This window comes from Gadus morhua, chromosome 3, assembly GCF_902167405.1.
Source record: "Gadus morhua chromosome 3, gadMor3.0, whole genome shotgun sequence".
In the NCBI taxonomy this organism is placed as follows: Eukaryota; Metazoa; Chordata; class Actinopteri; order Gadiformes; family Gadidae; genus Gadus; species Gadus morhua.
This window is the reverse complement of record NC_044050.1, coordinates 25,760,531-25,776,016: the sequence shown is the minus strand read 5'-3', so window position 1 is coordinate 25,776,016 and position 15,486 is coordinate 25,760,531. Positions and strand designations below refer to the sequence as shown.

At 49.0% G+C, this 15,486-nt stretch overlaps 2 protein-coding genes across 7 annotated transcripts in view; one reads left to right on the top strand and one right to left on the bottom strand.

The window, feature by feature from the left end:
- The window catches only part of mtmr7b (myotubularin related protein 7b), a 12,114-nt gene extending 4,773 nt beyond the window's left edge, over nt 1–7,341 (top strand). The window contains exons 6-14 of one of the 4 annotated variants that reach the window (XR_003976152.1): nt 350–484; nt 1,090–1,222; nt 1,722–1,831; nt 2,006–2,131; nt 2,228–2,277; nt 2,562–2,762; nt 3,313–3,447; nt 3,653–4,375; nt 5,012–5,202. Coding sequence is in view for 2 of the 4 variants with exons in the window: in XM_030351423.1 (XP_030207283.1) it covers nt 350–484; nt 1,090–1,222; nt 1,722–1,831; nt 2,006–2,131; nt 2,228–2,277; nt 2,562–2,762; nt 3,313–3,447; nt 3,653–3,779; nt 5,012–5,371 (1,377 nt within the window). In the remaining 2 variants the exon portion in view is untranslated. Of the gene's footprint in view, nt 1–349; nt 485–1,089; nt 1,223–1,721; nt 1,832–2,005; nt 2,132–2,227; nt 2,278–2,561; nt 2,763–3,312; nt 3,448–3,652; nt 4,439–5,011 lie in introns of all 4 variants that reach the window. The other 3 variants (XR_003976151.1, XM_030351423.1, XM_030351424.1) reach the window with 3 other exon arrangements.
- vps37a (VPS37A subunit of ESCRT-I) lies at nt 7,239–15,476 on the bottom strand. Of its 3 annotated transcripts, none has more exons than XM_030351429.1 (13): nt 15,458–15,476; nt 14,120–14,271; nt 12,669–12,743; nt 12,455–12,572; nt 12,028–12,131; nt 10,756–10,951; nt 10,426–10,496; nt 10,089–10,216; nt 9,344–9,402; nt 9,150–9,218; nt 8,576–8,719; nt 8,031–8,119; nt 7,239–7,946 (listed from the first exon to the last, which is right to left on the bottom strand). In XM_030351429.1, exons 2-12 carry the CDS (start codon nt 14,227–14,229, stop codon nt 8,039–8,041), a joined length of 1,155 nt encoding a protein of 384 aa, XP_030207289.1. In that variant the 5' UTR covers nt 14,230–14,271; nt 15,458–15,476; the 3' UTR covers nt 7,239–7,946; nt 8,031–8,038. The 3 variants fall into 3 exon arrangements, with proteins under 3 accessions (XP_030207289.1, XP_030207286.1, XP_030207285.1); XM_030351426.1 differs by lacking the exon at nt 15,458–15,476 and adding an exon at nt 14,414–14,752; XM_030351425.1 differs by lacking the exon at nt 15,458–15,476 and adding an exon at nt 14,429–14,747.
- Between the last annotated feature and the right edge of the window lie 10 nt (nt 15,477–15,486).

Below are 15,486 nucleotides of genomic sequence, written 5' to 3'. Positions count from 1 at the left end.
GTATTTATGAAAATGCGTCAATGTCGCTGCTAAATGACGCTCATCGTATCAAACACGCCCCGTATCAGATAAACTTTGATTGCTTTATGAATGCTGGACATCTGTGTGTACCAAACAATTTTCAGAGCATCTGCCAAAGCAAATAAAACACGAGCTTGCAGATTCATCTGGTTCCCAGAATATAGATACACACAGCTATATGCACACACACACACACACACACACACACACACACACACACACACACACACACACACACACACACACACACACACACACACACACACACACACACACAAACTGTTTTAATTCGCAAATAATATTTATGTGTGTTTGTGTGCGTGTGCAGGCTGCCGTGTGTCGTTGCAGCCAGCCTTTGTCTGGGTTCTCTGGTCGTAGTGAGGAAGATGAGCAGATGGTGACCGCCGTGATGAAGGCCAATCCTGGGAGTGACTTCATCTACGTAGTGGATACTAGACCCAGGGTACACACACACACACAAACACAAACACAAACAAACAGACACACATACACAAGCACAAACACAAACAAACAGATGCACATACACAATTTACATGTCGTTCCTCCGACGGCCTCTAGGTGGCTCATGCCGGTCTGAGCCCATTCCAAGTAAACGGGAAGAAATCGGATTTCGCTCTCGTGTTGCAAAGCTAATCCTAATATTAGTTTTTGTACTATTTAGTTTTCATCCTATACTGGATGTATTAACGGTTTCATTTAATTTAAATCGATTAAGGATTTAGTATTATTGCGATGGAGACAGGTCCAATAGGAGCCCCGTCCGAGTGGGCTAAATACAGGCCGCTTCACCTGCTAGTCCTAAAAATAAGACATAAATGGGCCCATCCGTGGAAGTCAAATGTACAACTTCATAAGTCACGTGTGAAATGGGTGATGGGTGACACTACCACCATGTTCATTATGATAGCAATTACTATGTGAGATACTATGTCACACACACTCACACACACTCTGGACCTAAGGTCTCATGTTGCTCAAGCGTACAGCAGACTGACGTGTGTGTGTGTGTGTGTGTGTGTGTGTGTGTGTGTGTGTGTGTGTGTGTAGCTGAACGCAATGGCCAACCGCGCAGCAGGCAAGGGCTATGAGAGTGAGGATCACTACGGCAACATCAAGCTGCACTTCAGCGGCATCGACAACATCCACGTGATGAGGAGCAGCCAGCAGAGGATCCTCGACGGTACGCACGCACACACACACACACACAAACGCACGTAAACATACACACTAGGGCTGCTCGATTATGGAAAAAATCATGATCACGATTATTTTGGTTATCATTGAAATCATGAGTATTCAGACGATTATTTTTGAGTTTGAAAACATGATGCATCTATTCAGCATGTCTCTCCCAAAAAAACCTTTGTAACAGAGAACTTTGAAATTTTAAAGAAATTGACCAAATGCTCAAAAAGAAAAAATCAAAAAAAAAAATCTAAAATAATGTACATATATGTATCCAACTGTTCAGCAGTTTCTATAAAACATGTAATGAAAAAGGAAAAGAAAAAAAAATGGAAATCTCGATTATGTTATTTTTGTGATCGCTAAAATCGGAATCGCGATCTAAATTCGATTAGCCCTAGTGCACGTATATATATATATATATACGTACATCCACACACACAGTGGGGGATTGGGCTTCACTCTCTCTCTCTCTCTCTCTCTCTGGTGGGCAGTGGGCGAGCAACGCACCCCCTCAATGAGTGACTTCCTGTTGGGTCTGGAGAACTCTGGTTGGCTGAAACACATCAAGGCTGTGCTGGACGCTGGAGTCTTTATAGCCAAGGTGCACACACACACACACACACACACACACACACACACACACACACACACACACACACACACACACACACACACACACACACACACACACACACACACACACACACACACACACTCTGGTCCTCCCAGAGAAGGTAAAACACAGTGTGTGTGTGTGTGTGTGTGTTCTCTCCAGGCCATAGCGGACGAGGGGGTCAGTGTTCTGGTCCACTGTTCAGACGGCTGGGACCGCACGGCGCAGGCCTGCTCTGTAGCCAGCGTGCTGCTGGAGCCCTACTACAGAACCATGAAGGGACTCATGGTAGGTCCTCACGCACACACGCACGCACACACACACACACCTGGGGTGAGTCCTACCGGCACCCTGACCTTTGACCCCCTCTGCTCTCCGTTGCAGGTTCTAATAGAGAAGGACTGGGTGTCTTTCGGTCACAAGTTCTCACACAGGTCAGTTGCTATGGCGACCACACCTAAAGCAGTACCGCACTGGCATGCCCATATTAAGACTTCCTGGATCTCCCCCCCCCCCTTCACAGGGGTTAATTGTTCCTTGATTAGTACCTGGGTTCTTTCAGGCCCAGGTATCGCTCTGTAATCTACTCATTGGTCATTGGTGGGTTGCTTAGTAACAGCTGGTTGCCTAATAAGAGGTGTATGTCAGGGGGGGGGGGGGGGGGGGGTTGCAGGTGGTCGCCTAGTAACCGGTGTTTGTGTCGGGGGGTGGGTGCCAGGTACGGGCACCTGGACGGGGACCCCCGGGAGGTGTCCCCGGTGCTGGACCAGTTCCTGGAGGTGCTGTGGCAGCTGGCCCAGCAGTTCCCCTGCGCCTTCCAGTTCAACGAGCGCTTCCTGCTGGACCTGCGGACCCTGGCCTACTCCTGCCAGGACGGGACCTTCCTGGGGAACAGCGAGAAGGAGCGCCGCTCCCTGAGGTCGGAACGCACGCACGCACGCACGCACGCACGCGCGCACACTCACGCACCCACGCACGCACGCACACCAACACGCACACTCACACGCACGCACGCACGCACGCACGCACGCACGCACGCGCGCACACTCACGCACCCACGCACGCACGCACGCACGCACGCACGCACGCACACACACACACACACACACACACACACACACACACACACACACACACACACACACACACACACACACACACACACACACACACACACACACGCACACACGCACGCACGCGCGCGCGCGCGCACACACGCGCGCACGCACCCACATGCAGACACACACACTCACACACACACAGATGCGCGCAGACTTGCACGCACTCTAACACAAACACAACACATCCGCAGGCTCACAAGCAGACAAACACACCTGCGCACACACTTTCTCACGCACACACACACACACAAAAGACACACACCACACAGATCTATTAATTCATTCCTAATATTTGTCTTGCTTTGTGTGTGTGTGTGTGTGTGTGTGCGCGTGCGCGCGCGTGTGCAGGCTGCAGGAGAGGAGCTTCTCGGTGTGGAGTCGGCTGTGGAGGGACCGGGAGAAGTACTGGAACCCTTTGTACCGGGCCGAGCAGAGCCAGACCCAAGGGGTCCTGAGGCCCAACACCACCCCCTACTGCTTCAAGTCAGTCACCACACACACACACACACACACACACACACACACACACACACACACACACACACACACACACACACACACACACACACACACACACACACACACACACACACACACACACACTCAATATCATCAGCTCCTTCTGTTAGCCAATGGCAGTAGTAGCAGAAGAGCTTCACCGATTGGCTGCGGCTGTGTTCCCCCCCAGGATGTGGAAGGGTCTGTATAGCCCGGCTGAGACGCCCGCCCCCCCGGCCCAGACGCCCGTGGACTTCCTGTCCAGCGTGAGGGAGGGGTCCCAGCAGCTGGAGCAGCAGCTGGCCAATCAGCAGGAGGTAGCGGCAGGAGGACCCGCCCCACTGGGCTCCAGACAAGGCATACAACACACAAAGACACGCCCCCTCTATCTAAAACCACGCCTCCATCGCCACATCACCGCCTCCAGTCCGATTGGTCCTTCTCTTTGAGTGACAGGGGGAATGGGCGGGTTTAACGGTTAAAAGGATCATTGGGGATCAGGACAGTTGGTTGGTAAGGGTGTTAGCCGACAGGTACTTTGATTCCCAAAGAGTGTTGAATTGATTTTACAAAGTAGTGATATGGATTGATCCTGCCGCAGATTGTGATTTAAACGCACATTTTTTTTTTTAAGCAGGGACTAAGTTATATTGCAAATTCTGTTAATTGTTATTGGTGGTTTGGGTTACCAGGTACCGTCGATCAAACATTCTAGCTACAAGCAAATCTGACGGCGGCGAATAGAGACGGAGGAGGAGGTGAACAGCGGCTAAGCCCCGCCCCTTAAGGAAGGGGAGGGTCTAGCAGGAGTCAGCGTTCTGTGCGTCTGATGGAGGGCAGGACGCGCTCCGACAACGCGTTCGGTTCTCCTTTTGGAGGGAACTCTCCGAACTCTAAGAAAGCTTTGAACAAGGTCCACCAAAACCCCCATCAAGATACCGGGTCCAGCAGACCAAGACTTAACCTCTTCCTACATGTATTGATCCAGCTCCATCTATACATTACATATCGATCCTCATGTATTGATCTCACTGTGGTCACTAGGGCTTCAGCTATACATATTGATCCTCATGTACTGATCTCACTAGGGCTCTAGCTATACACATTGATCCTCATGTATTGATCTCACTAGGGCTCCAGCTATACATATTGATCCTCATGTATTGATCTCACTAGGGCTCCAGCTATACATATTGATCCTCATGTATTGATCTCACTAGGCCTCCTGCTATACATATTGATCCTCATGTATTGATCTCACTAGGGCTCTAGCTATACATATTGATCCTCATGTATTGATCTCACTAGGCCTCCTGCTATACATATTGATCCTCATGTATTGATCTCACTAGGGCTCTAGCTATACACATTGATCCTCATGTATTGATCTCACTAGGGCTTCAGCTAATCATATTGATCCTCATGTATTGATCTCACTAGGGATCCCGCTACAGACAGTACGTATTGAGGACCATGACCCCTGACCCCTAGCTGAAGGTGTGCATCCTAAGCCCTCCCCTCTCCACCTCCTCTCTCCTCCCTCCTACAGCGACTGGCAGCCCTGACCGGGGAGCCAATCAGCTACCAGAAGGTGGAGGTACCCAAGAGGAAGATTAACCAATCACAGCTGCGATACAGCGGGCCGGACCCGCCCACTACGTACTCCTATCCAATCACCAGCCCAGCACAGGACCACGGCTCCTCCCACCATGCCGCTGAACCAGCCAATCAGAAGACCCGACGGCCAGCCGCCGGTCTGTCCCTCCCCCTAGAGCCGCCGGGGTCGGGGAAAGGTCGTGACCCCGACGACCTGTCCAGCGACCTTGAGTCGGGCGTGGCCGACCTCAGCGTCGGCGACGAGGTCATCGGGGGGCAGAACGGAGAGGAGGCGGGCCTCAGCTCAGAGTGACCGGTGACGCGTCCAATCACAGCGTCCGCTTGAATATTAAAACTATTGATCCTGAACTCTTCCCCCCCCCCCCCCCCCCCCCCCCCCCCCCCAACCGACTACTTTAAATACTCCTGCAAACCTTACGTACCCCGTCTACTACTGGGAATCTACCATACGGCTGTCTTTGAGTGACAGGTGTACTACTATACAAGACCCCCTTGGGGTACCCTTCCTTCCGTGAGCGTGAGCTGGTCCGGACATAACTCCTGGTGGTCCGGTCCGGATCGGGGTACCCTGCATACGACCCCGTCCCTGCTAGTCTAAATACTAGCACCCCCTGGTACCATCAATACTAGCCTAAATACTACCACTCCCTAGTACCTGAGACCCTACTAGTCTTAATACTACAACTCCCTAGTACCCTCTATACTAGTCTTAATACCACCACTCCCTAGTACCTGAGAACCTACTAGTCTTAATACTACCACTCCCTAGTACCCTCTATGCTAGTCCTAATAGTACCAATCCCTAGTACCCTCTATACTACCACTCCCTAGTACCTGGGACCCTACTAGTCTTAATACAACTCCCTAGTACCCTTTATGCTAGTCTTAATAGTACCACTCCCTAGTACCCTCTATACTACCACTCCCTAGTACCTGGGACCCTCTCTACTAGTCTTGTAGTCTCTCTGATGACCTGGTACCGGACCGCCTCGTTCCCTCGTACTGCGACCTCGTGTGCCCTGCCCCCGATGAGGTCAACGCCGCCGCTCACTTAGTTTATCTCTAGTAGGTTTCCTTTGCTCACCTGGACCAACGTGGCGCTGGGTTCAACTCGGTCACGTTCTGTTCACTCCGGCGTTTATTTATTTTTTAATATTTTTATTTGTATTTTTTTACATAGGAGGTTTTATTATTTATTACAAAGACGCAAGCGAAGCTTGACGTGCACGTGGACCAGCGGCGCACACACGCAGGGAGCGAGGATAATCTGACCTGAGGTCTGTAGCCTGGAGGCTAACGCCATGCTACGGTTGCTAAGAGACACGGTGGTGGCGTGGCTGCCACGTGTTATACCAGCTGGACCGCGGGAATGCAGGCCCTGGTCTGGGACCACGTCCTCTGCACCAGAACAACCCGGACCTATCAGTATTGTTGGGTTTGGACCTGTGTTATTATTATTACTACATGTAAAAGATGTATTTTAAGCTGCCTTTGTTCATTTCTCAAATGTTGTGAGGTTGGAAATCATGAAACAAAGTGAATGGGATGTTTCTGTAGTTTATGAAGTAGAGAGGCTGAGATTAAAAAACGCTGTCTTAAACTAAACCAGTTTTTTTTGGCACTTTGAAGATAAAAAAACTTGTTTCGTGTCAACAATGTGTCGTTTACGAAAAGTACCAAACCTTGTGAATGACGTGGTCAATAGAAAGCTACACAGCACAAGAAAAATAACTGACTAGGGCGAATACAGCCATTTTACTCGGATTAACCAAGTGGTGAATTACTGTAGCTAGCTACCCACGACAACCTGTGAAAAAACATGTGAACAAGACACTTAGGCCCAATCCCATTTCTACCCCTTACCCTTTCAAAACAAGGGGGAAGGGGTAGAAATGGGATTGAGCCTTATCCTGCCCTCCTCCTTAGTGCTTTTTGTTTTTCCCGTATTTCCACCTAGTTTTTAGTTTTGTGGGCTTTGACTGGTGGGCTGAACTGCTGGTGGTTCAACCGGTTCAATTGAAGTGAAAGTCTGTGTTAATTGTAATTGGTAATTAATCAGTTCCTGTGATACGGTTCCTACAAGCCTTTGGGTTCACATCACAGGAGGGGGGGATGTCTCTGACTAGGCTGGGGGGGGGACAAATGACAAACACAGCACGTTATTCTAAATGTTTTATTACCCCAACGTTTAAATAAGTGTATATGATACAAGGTTGTCCGTGTCCTTGGTCACAATAAAGTCTATAATTATCAACACTTGAATACAGTATCAGGACTGTCCCGTTGGCGCATTGTGCAGTACTCCATCAAAACTGTTCCTCTCAAATCGTTTCAGAAAATCACCTTCATCACCGTGCTCCGTGACCCCACGCCGACCCCTGGGGTGAACACAGTACCCCGCCGCAGGCCGCTAACAGGGAGGTGGGGGGAGAGCTTTGGGGGCGGTGGGGGGGGGGGGTTGGGTCGTGACCCCGAGGTCAGGCAGTGAAGGAGCTTGTAAGGACAGCCTCGTTGTGAGTCTCCTCTGGGGGACCAAGGAGAGAAGAGAGGAGGTGCCTCCTAGCTGAAGCCCTCCTCACTCACTAGAAGCTCTGGTTCTACAGGTCAAAAAGGTCACAGGACTGGCGTTTACAGAGACAACCAAGAAGTGGGCTCTCTTCCTCTCCTTTTCCTTGCCTCTCTCTCCTTAACCATTCTCTCTTTCCCCCCCCCCCTCGCCTTCTCGCTCTCTAACCTCACCCTTATCATCTCCCTCCCTTCCTCCCTCTTTCACCACCTCTCTCTCTCTCTCCCCCTCTTTGGGGGGTGGGGGCTTGCTGTTGTAGTGTTCTTCCTCTCCTCCACCTCCTCTTCCTCCGCCAGCTGACCTGAAAGATGGACGACAAAAATGTTTTCAATAAATTCTGTGCTACCTGGTTGTGTGTGTGTGTGTGTGTGTGTGTGTGTGTTACCTGGTGTGTTAGATGCTGGTAGGGAACGGTCCGTGCGTGTTGATGGACTGTTGCAACTTCTCCTCTTTAGCCCTCCTGCTGTGGCACAGCTGGAGCATCACACACACACACACACACACACACACACACACACACACACACACAGTTAGTAAGCGGGTAACAGCAGCTACAGTAGACCACAGTAGCTCCTCTCTAGAACAGACTAGGGCTGCTCCATTATTGAAAAAAATCATTATCACGATTATTTTGGGTCGATATTGAAATCAAGTTCAAACGATTATTTTTGATTTTGAAAACGGGATGCATTTATTCAGCAATTCTCTAAAAAATACAAACAGTTTGTCACTGAGGACTTTGAAATTTCATCTTTGAAAAAAGACAAAAGGTTCAAATAGAAAATGAAAAAAAAAAAAAGAAAAAAAGAAAAAAAAGGATAATAATAAAAAAAAATAGTTTCAACTACATTATATTAGTTTGGAGATCGTTTGGACCCCAAATCGAGATCAGACTTCGACCATCGTACAGCCCCACTACAGCCGACTCACGGTCCTCTTCTCCATGAAGCTGGACAGGAAGTCGTCGATGTCGCTGCGCCCCTCCAGGAAGTGGTCAGCCGTCTCCTCAGACTCCTCCTCCGCCTGGTGGGCCGACACCTTGACCCGGGCCTGCAGGGCGCTCACACTGCAGCTCTACACGCGCACACACACACACACACACACACACACACACACACACACACACACACACACACACACACACACACACACACACACACACACACACACACACACACACACACACACACACACCAAAATGGGATGGATGATAAGAGGGATGGATAATAGAGGGATGGATGATAAGAGGGATGGATAATAGAGGGATGGATGATAAGAGGGATGGATGATAGAGGGATGGATGACAGAGGGACGGATGACGGAGGGACGGATGACGGAGGGACGGATGACGGAGGGACGGATGACGGAGGGATGGATGACGGAGGGATGGATGACGGAGGGATGGATGATAGAGGGATGGATGATAGAGGGATGGATGGTAGATAGAGGGATGGATGGTGGATAGAGGGATGGATGACGGAGGGATGGTAGGGGCCTCCCCTACCTCACTGAGCTCGTGCTGACGCTGCAACTTGGTCTCAAAGGCCATCTTCATCTGGGTGAGCTGGTCGTACTGTAAGACAGACAGGAGGTCGTACTGTAAGACTCACGTGTGTGTGTGTGTGTGTGTGTGTGTGTGTGTGTGTGTGTGTGTGTGTGTGTGTGTGTGTGTGTGTGTGTGTGTGTGTGTGTGTGTACCTTGTACAGCATTTCTTGTCTCTTTCCCTCCAGCTGTGGCTCCATCTGGAGGTTTTTCTCTGACGGGAAAGAAAAGAAGAAAATATATATTGTATATCCTCGACTTTACCCCGCTATGGAAGGCTCTGTGGTCAGTAGGGATGCACCGAAATGAAAATTCTTGGCCGAAACCGAAACCGAATATACTGAAACAGCTTTTGCTGTTTTTCATCAATTTTGCTTTAATTTTTCACCCTTGCATAAATCAAACAATTAAATGTCCTTTAAAAACCTTTTTGACTTGCTTTTCAATAAAAAAAAATCAATTACAAATTTGATACAAAATATTTATTTAATACTGAACGCTTTCTAACATTCCAGCAGACCTTATAGCAAGAATTGAAGAACAATGTACCTTTAAATAAATTAGCAAAACAATAAAAAAAGTACTATTATCATTATTTATTTTTTTAATCAAAAATAAAATTGTTCGGTGTATTTTTTTTTTGGTGTAAATTATGTTTTGGGCCATTTTCGGCCGAACATTTTCGGTGGCCGAATATTCGGTGCATCCCTAGTAGTCAGTATACTCTAAAATATCGTGAAGAGTATTCTGACTACAGATTCCTCTTTAACAAAGGGATCATCCATTGTTCACATCTTCACATAATAGAACATCATAACCATGTGTTCAGGTGCAGATATCCAGGTATGATGGTGGATCAATAAGGTGAGGTGGAGGTGTGCTGAGGGGGGAGCTACTCACTGGCCACCGCCACGATGCTGGAGACCAGATCCTCCTTGTCGCTGGAGACCAGTTTGAGCTGCGGCAGCGTGACGAAGAAACTCAGCAAGACGTCCTCCTCCTCCGACAGCTGCTTCAGCTGGGACACACTGACACACACACACAATATTCACACACACGCTCAGTAGCTGTTTGACACGTTTAACCGTCCGTCCGTCCGTCCGTCCGTCCGTCTCTCTGCCTTTCTGCCTGTCTCTCTGTCTGTCCGTCTCTCTGCCTGTCTTCCTGTCTGTCTCTCTGTAAAGCAGTGTTCTGGGCCGGGTGGACCGGGAGGGAGGGAGGGAGGGAGGAGGCCTACCTCAAGTCAGAGAGTTCAGGGAAGATCTCTGGGATGTCGGGCATCTTGTACATGTGTCCGTTCACCCCAGCCTGCAACACAATGAGCAATGACTGTCTGGTACCACGGTCTGGTAACGGGCCTCTGGTACCGAGGTCTGGTACCGAGGGCTGGTAACGGGCCTCTGGTACGAGCCTCTGGTACCGAGGACTGGTAACGAGGGCTGGTACCGAGGGCTGGTACCGAGGGCTGGTAACGGGCCTCTGGTACGAGCCTCTGGTACCGAGGACTGGTAACGAGGGCTGGTACCGAGGGCTGGTACCGAGGGCTGGTAGGGAGCAGTCGTCCTACCTGTGAGTCTCCGGTGGGTACGGCCAGCGGGAGGTCCGTTATCAGGCCGTAGGGGGCCGGGGCCCCCGGGGGCCCGCGGCCCGCCTCTCCCCCATGGTGAGGCAGTGCCGCGGGGGGTGGCGGGGCCAGGGGCCGGGGCCCGTAGTGGAAGGACGGGGTGGGGTAGGGGGCCATGGCGGCTGGCTTGTACATGTTGCTGAGGATGAGAGGAGGGGGGGGGTCACTTATCCGGCCAATCAGACGAGTCCCACCGAGAACCATCCCATTCAAACCTTACAAACCTGTGGCCGTCAGAGGTTCTGAGGGAGAACGGTTTCTGTTCGATTGCTTTTGGTTCTTCGGGGTCAGGATTAGAATCAAACTAGATGCTTGATTAATTCAGTCCCTCCAGAAAACTGCAAAGTGTTTTTGTTGCGGCCAAAAATCTTTGATTATGCGGCACGTTTTCTTAAAAAATGCGATGAAATATGCTGCATATTTATGCCATTTTATGCGATGAAAATGCGGGAACTTGCGAAAAAAATGCAGCTTTTCGATGACGTCCGCAGTCGCGTAATTACGTCACTTCATAACGTTCCCATGGCAACAGGGGGAAATGGCCGCAAAAATGCGGGGATTATGAAATCATCAAGCCCCGCATATTTTGCGCGGAAATCTGCAATTTATGCGGTGAAAGTGCAGCATATTTGAAAAAATGCGGCCCCTGCATGAATATGCAGACTTTGGCTGATTATGCATTGAATTATGCAATCGCATAATCGCGTTTTTCTGGAGGGACTGTTAAGTACATCAAGGTGCTAATTTCAGGATCTACTCCAGTCCACTGCGTGCTACGAAAGGCGTTGTGGCAAAATGAAGGCATGAAATAGCAAAGTCTGTAAGACTACGTCGTGTTTATGTTTGAAAAAGGTGCATCGACTGATTGGAATAATTTAAAACACACAAAGACAGAAGGAGACTTTTAAGAGGCTGTGATGCAATTCAGAATCATAATGACAACATCTGGGTTTCTTACACAGATCGTTGCCCCCGTCTCCTTCACATGAGTGACGGTCTCAGAAGGAACAAAACAGTCAGTCAGCAGAGCCGTGACGATATGGTTAGCGTGTGAATGGAAGGCTCAGCATTGCTAACGTGATCATGGGAAGAAAGGTGTGCCTGCTTGTGTATGGGTGTGTGTGCTTGTGTATGTGTGTCTGTGTGTGTCCGTGTCTGTGTGTGTGTGTGCCTGTGTGCCTGCGTGTGTGCGCGTGTGTGTGTGTTTGCACTCACTAGGGGAAGCTGCCGTTGCCGTCGGTCATCAGGGCTGGAGGACTCTTCCAGAACTCGTCCAGGAGACTCTGGACCACCTTCCCCAGGTCAGAGTGCATCCCGAACTGAAACACACATCCAGATAAGGGTGCGTTCCAAACTGAGACACAGATCCAAATAAGGGTGTGTTCCAAACTGAAACACTCATCGAGGTCTGGGTGCAACTGAAACACACACCCAGGTCTGGATGCAGGTCAAGGCCGAACTGTCGATCAAAACTGAACTTCCTTACGATCACAACCTAACTTCCTGTGGGCCTTCTTCCCCTCTCGTACTGCCCTTTGCTCCGATAAGCGCTCTCTCGATACATAACGTGCCGCTGACCACTACACAATAGCCCCAACTGAAACGGCTCCTTCTGATTGGTCGTGGATGGGGGTGTCCTTACGTTGGTGAGGAGGGGGCTTGTGACCATGGTACCGTTGTTGCTGTCCACTAGGTGGTGTCCCACCGGCGGGTAGACGCTGACCACCGGTTTCTCCTGGGGGAACTGGGGGGGCAGCAAACTGCAGGGGGGGGGGGGGGGCATCAGCACCTGCACAAACACATGTGGAGACATGCTGCCGCGTGCGTGGCGGCAGCTGGGGCTGAAGGTCACTCACATGTTGACGCTGATAGTGGAGTTGTTGACAGTGAAGGGGATCCTGTACTCCACATCCTTCTGGATCTCCGTCAGACTGCAAGGGGAACACACGTCAGCCCAGGGCCGCCACACAAACCCACCCGGACGCTAGCTCAGAGGGCCTCACTTAACCACCAGGTGTCACGTGGATCAGCCCTTAAAAGCCTTGTCGAAACCTCCCCTCTAGCCTCCACCGAGACACGACCACACCCACCCGTTCTGCACCGGAGGGTAGGTTGTGGAATGGCTTGAAATGGCTGATCAGCCTCACACCTGGTGGCAAAATATTGGCCCTTCAAGAACCTTCCCCGGACACACGTAGATCATTAAGTGTTCATCCATAACCTTCACCGATCAGACGACACTTCCACACCTTACATGTGGAAAAGATATGTTGTCTACAGACAGAAAAATAAGAAACGTAGCACAAAAATTACAATAGAAGGATGAGGTCAGGGTGATGACAGGTGTGTGTGAAAGACTGGACCAGTCCGTCCCCATCTGTGCAGTCTTACGGACAGAGCCCGCTGCGTTAGCATTACATTGATTGTAGAGCAGATTGAGATCCTACGTGTAGAACATGTTTTCTTTTAGGAATATATACAGTTATTTTGTTCCGCTCTGACGGGGCTTGGCCGAACGTCTAAGCACATGGCAGGATATATGAGCATCACAATATTACATGTAAACCCTAACCGGCAATATGTGTTTCAATTTCTCAATATCAAACCTGTATTACAAGCACCTCAACAACGTCCATGACCAGTGTATGGTACGGTCTCGGCTCCGCGCTCTCTTCAGACGTCTGGGACTGAGGAGGGATTAGCCTGACTCTGAACTCCACTTGTAAACAATAGATAACGCTTTAATCTCCTCTGCTAGTTACATGTTCACCGGGTATCTGCACATGGTTTAATCGGCAAGCTAGCAGCTAAAGCTAGCCCTACATTTGGATACAAGCTGGTCTGATCCAAGAGCAGAAAAACATTGCCATCAGTAGCGGACATCAGGAAGTACTTTAGAACGAAGTTAGTGGCTGGACAGCAGCATCATTGGGGTCACTGCTCCTGCTTCCTACTATAACTTGCTCTGCTTACTTGACAGACGTGGTCAAAAGCTCACAAACAAAACATAGGTTCTTGCTTGACACTAGTGACCATGTCCAGCTGAACTGGTAGAGCAAGGCATTAACACTGCCAGGTTTAGGAGTTCGATTCCCTGTTCGATTCCACCTCATTCTCATCTTGTCTGATAAATGTTTACTGTGTACGTTGGTCAAGTGGATGCACTTTTGCTGAATTCAGGTAGTTGTAAGATAAAAATAAAATAAGCGTTTAAAATACTTAATACATGCGAGTATATGTTAAAGAGATGCCATGTTCTTTTTTGGTGTGAAAGCCCCTCTAGTGGTCTTTAGCAGGCCGGTGTTACCTTGAGTGAGCCGTTCGGAGCGACTCGATTTGCCGCTGTCTCTGCTGCTGCAGCCCGCTGAGCGCAGGCATAGCTCCGGAGCCTTTACCCGAGGAAAACAGCCAGTTCATCCTCCACTAGCGGACTATGGCCTGGACACACGAGGTGGGCGGCTAAATGTTGAAAGAGAAGAGACGAGAGTCGTAGAAGAACAACAAAAGTGAAAATAAATCGGATGTGTAATGCTAACCGCAGTGACTAACATTATGTTAGCATAGTTAGCTTTGTTCTCTCCAGTTTGACTCTCTCTCACACCTTTTAAACGTTTACCTTTAATAAGGCCAGATACAATTAATCCCAAATGGTCGAATCAAGCAGCAGTTCGGTTTCTCCTCCCCGGGCATTTAAGGAATATAGTCATCGCTTTATGATCAAAAGCTACACGCACAAAAAGGGGACCAGAAGCTCCTCTGGTGAACTTGTTTACGTCCTACGTCACAAAACCGAAAACTCGTCACCAAACAAAAGAACGTTCCGATTTTCTTACAATGAACACACTTTCAAACAAGCAGTTCGCAATTAAAATGTTTATTGCGGGTTTGTGAGGACATTCAGAAAAATAAATAATAATAACACGCGGCAGCTGATCACCAAAACATAGCCTACGTGACACTGGGTGACGCCTTTTGGAGAAGCCAGTGGGAACGGTATGTCCAGGGCCACACACAATCTGTCCTAATACAACATGATTAAAGCAGTTGTACCGATACATGCATTCATCAACTCACATTTGAAAGCTAAAATGTAAAACTGAGGTTGACAAGAGCCGAATTTTACTTGATCAAAGCAAACTTTATTTGTTGAACGCTTTTCGTTCAGAAAAACAATACCAATTGGTTAACAACGGCAACAGTTATTATGTTTAAGAGTTATACAAACAGACTGGACTTATTATAACCGGACCTATATGTCACCTCCCGGGCACCTCCCACTTACTTCAAACTGTAATTACTTTGTACATTTTACAACACGTCAACCACTAGGGCAGCCTGATGATCATTTACGCATTGAGATTTCGAACCAATCGCGCAAAGGACAAGACATTCATCACTACGTTAAAGTTACTTTCGTTTTTTTTTATCGCCGTGTGCAAAAAATTATCTGATAATTACCAAATAGTCTGGTGGTGGTCCATTCACTCAATTAAATTCTCATTAGCAATCAGTCGCCCAAATCCTATGAGCAGTCAGACAAACAATAATATCATGTTTTTGTGACATTTTTGTTATAAATAAGAAATAAAGAAATACGGGTTGATGAGTGTTCATTAATTCTGGCTAAATCAAAATTTACGAGCACCTTTATTCAGCCATCTGCCTGCTGTCATG

What these genes read in the sequence shown, in the direction of transcription:
- vps37a (XM_030351429.1), bottom strand. Translation starts at nt 14,229, where the DNA reads ATGAACTGGCTGTTTTCCTCGGGTAAAGGCTCCGGAGCTATGCCTGCG. An exon ending in CTCCGAACGGCTCACTCAAG is followed by an intron (nt 12,744 to 14,119) that starts GTAACACCGGCC and finishes TTCCCCTTGCAG; the next exon opens with TCTGACGGAGATCCAGAAGG. An exon ending in CAGCATCGTGGCGGTGGCCA is followed by an intron (nt 9,403 to 10,088) that starts GTGAGTAGCTCC and finishes CTTTCCCGTCAG; the next exon opens with AGAAAAACCTCCAGATGGAG.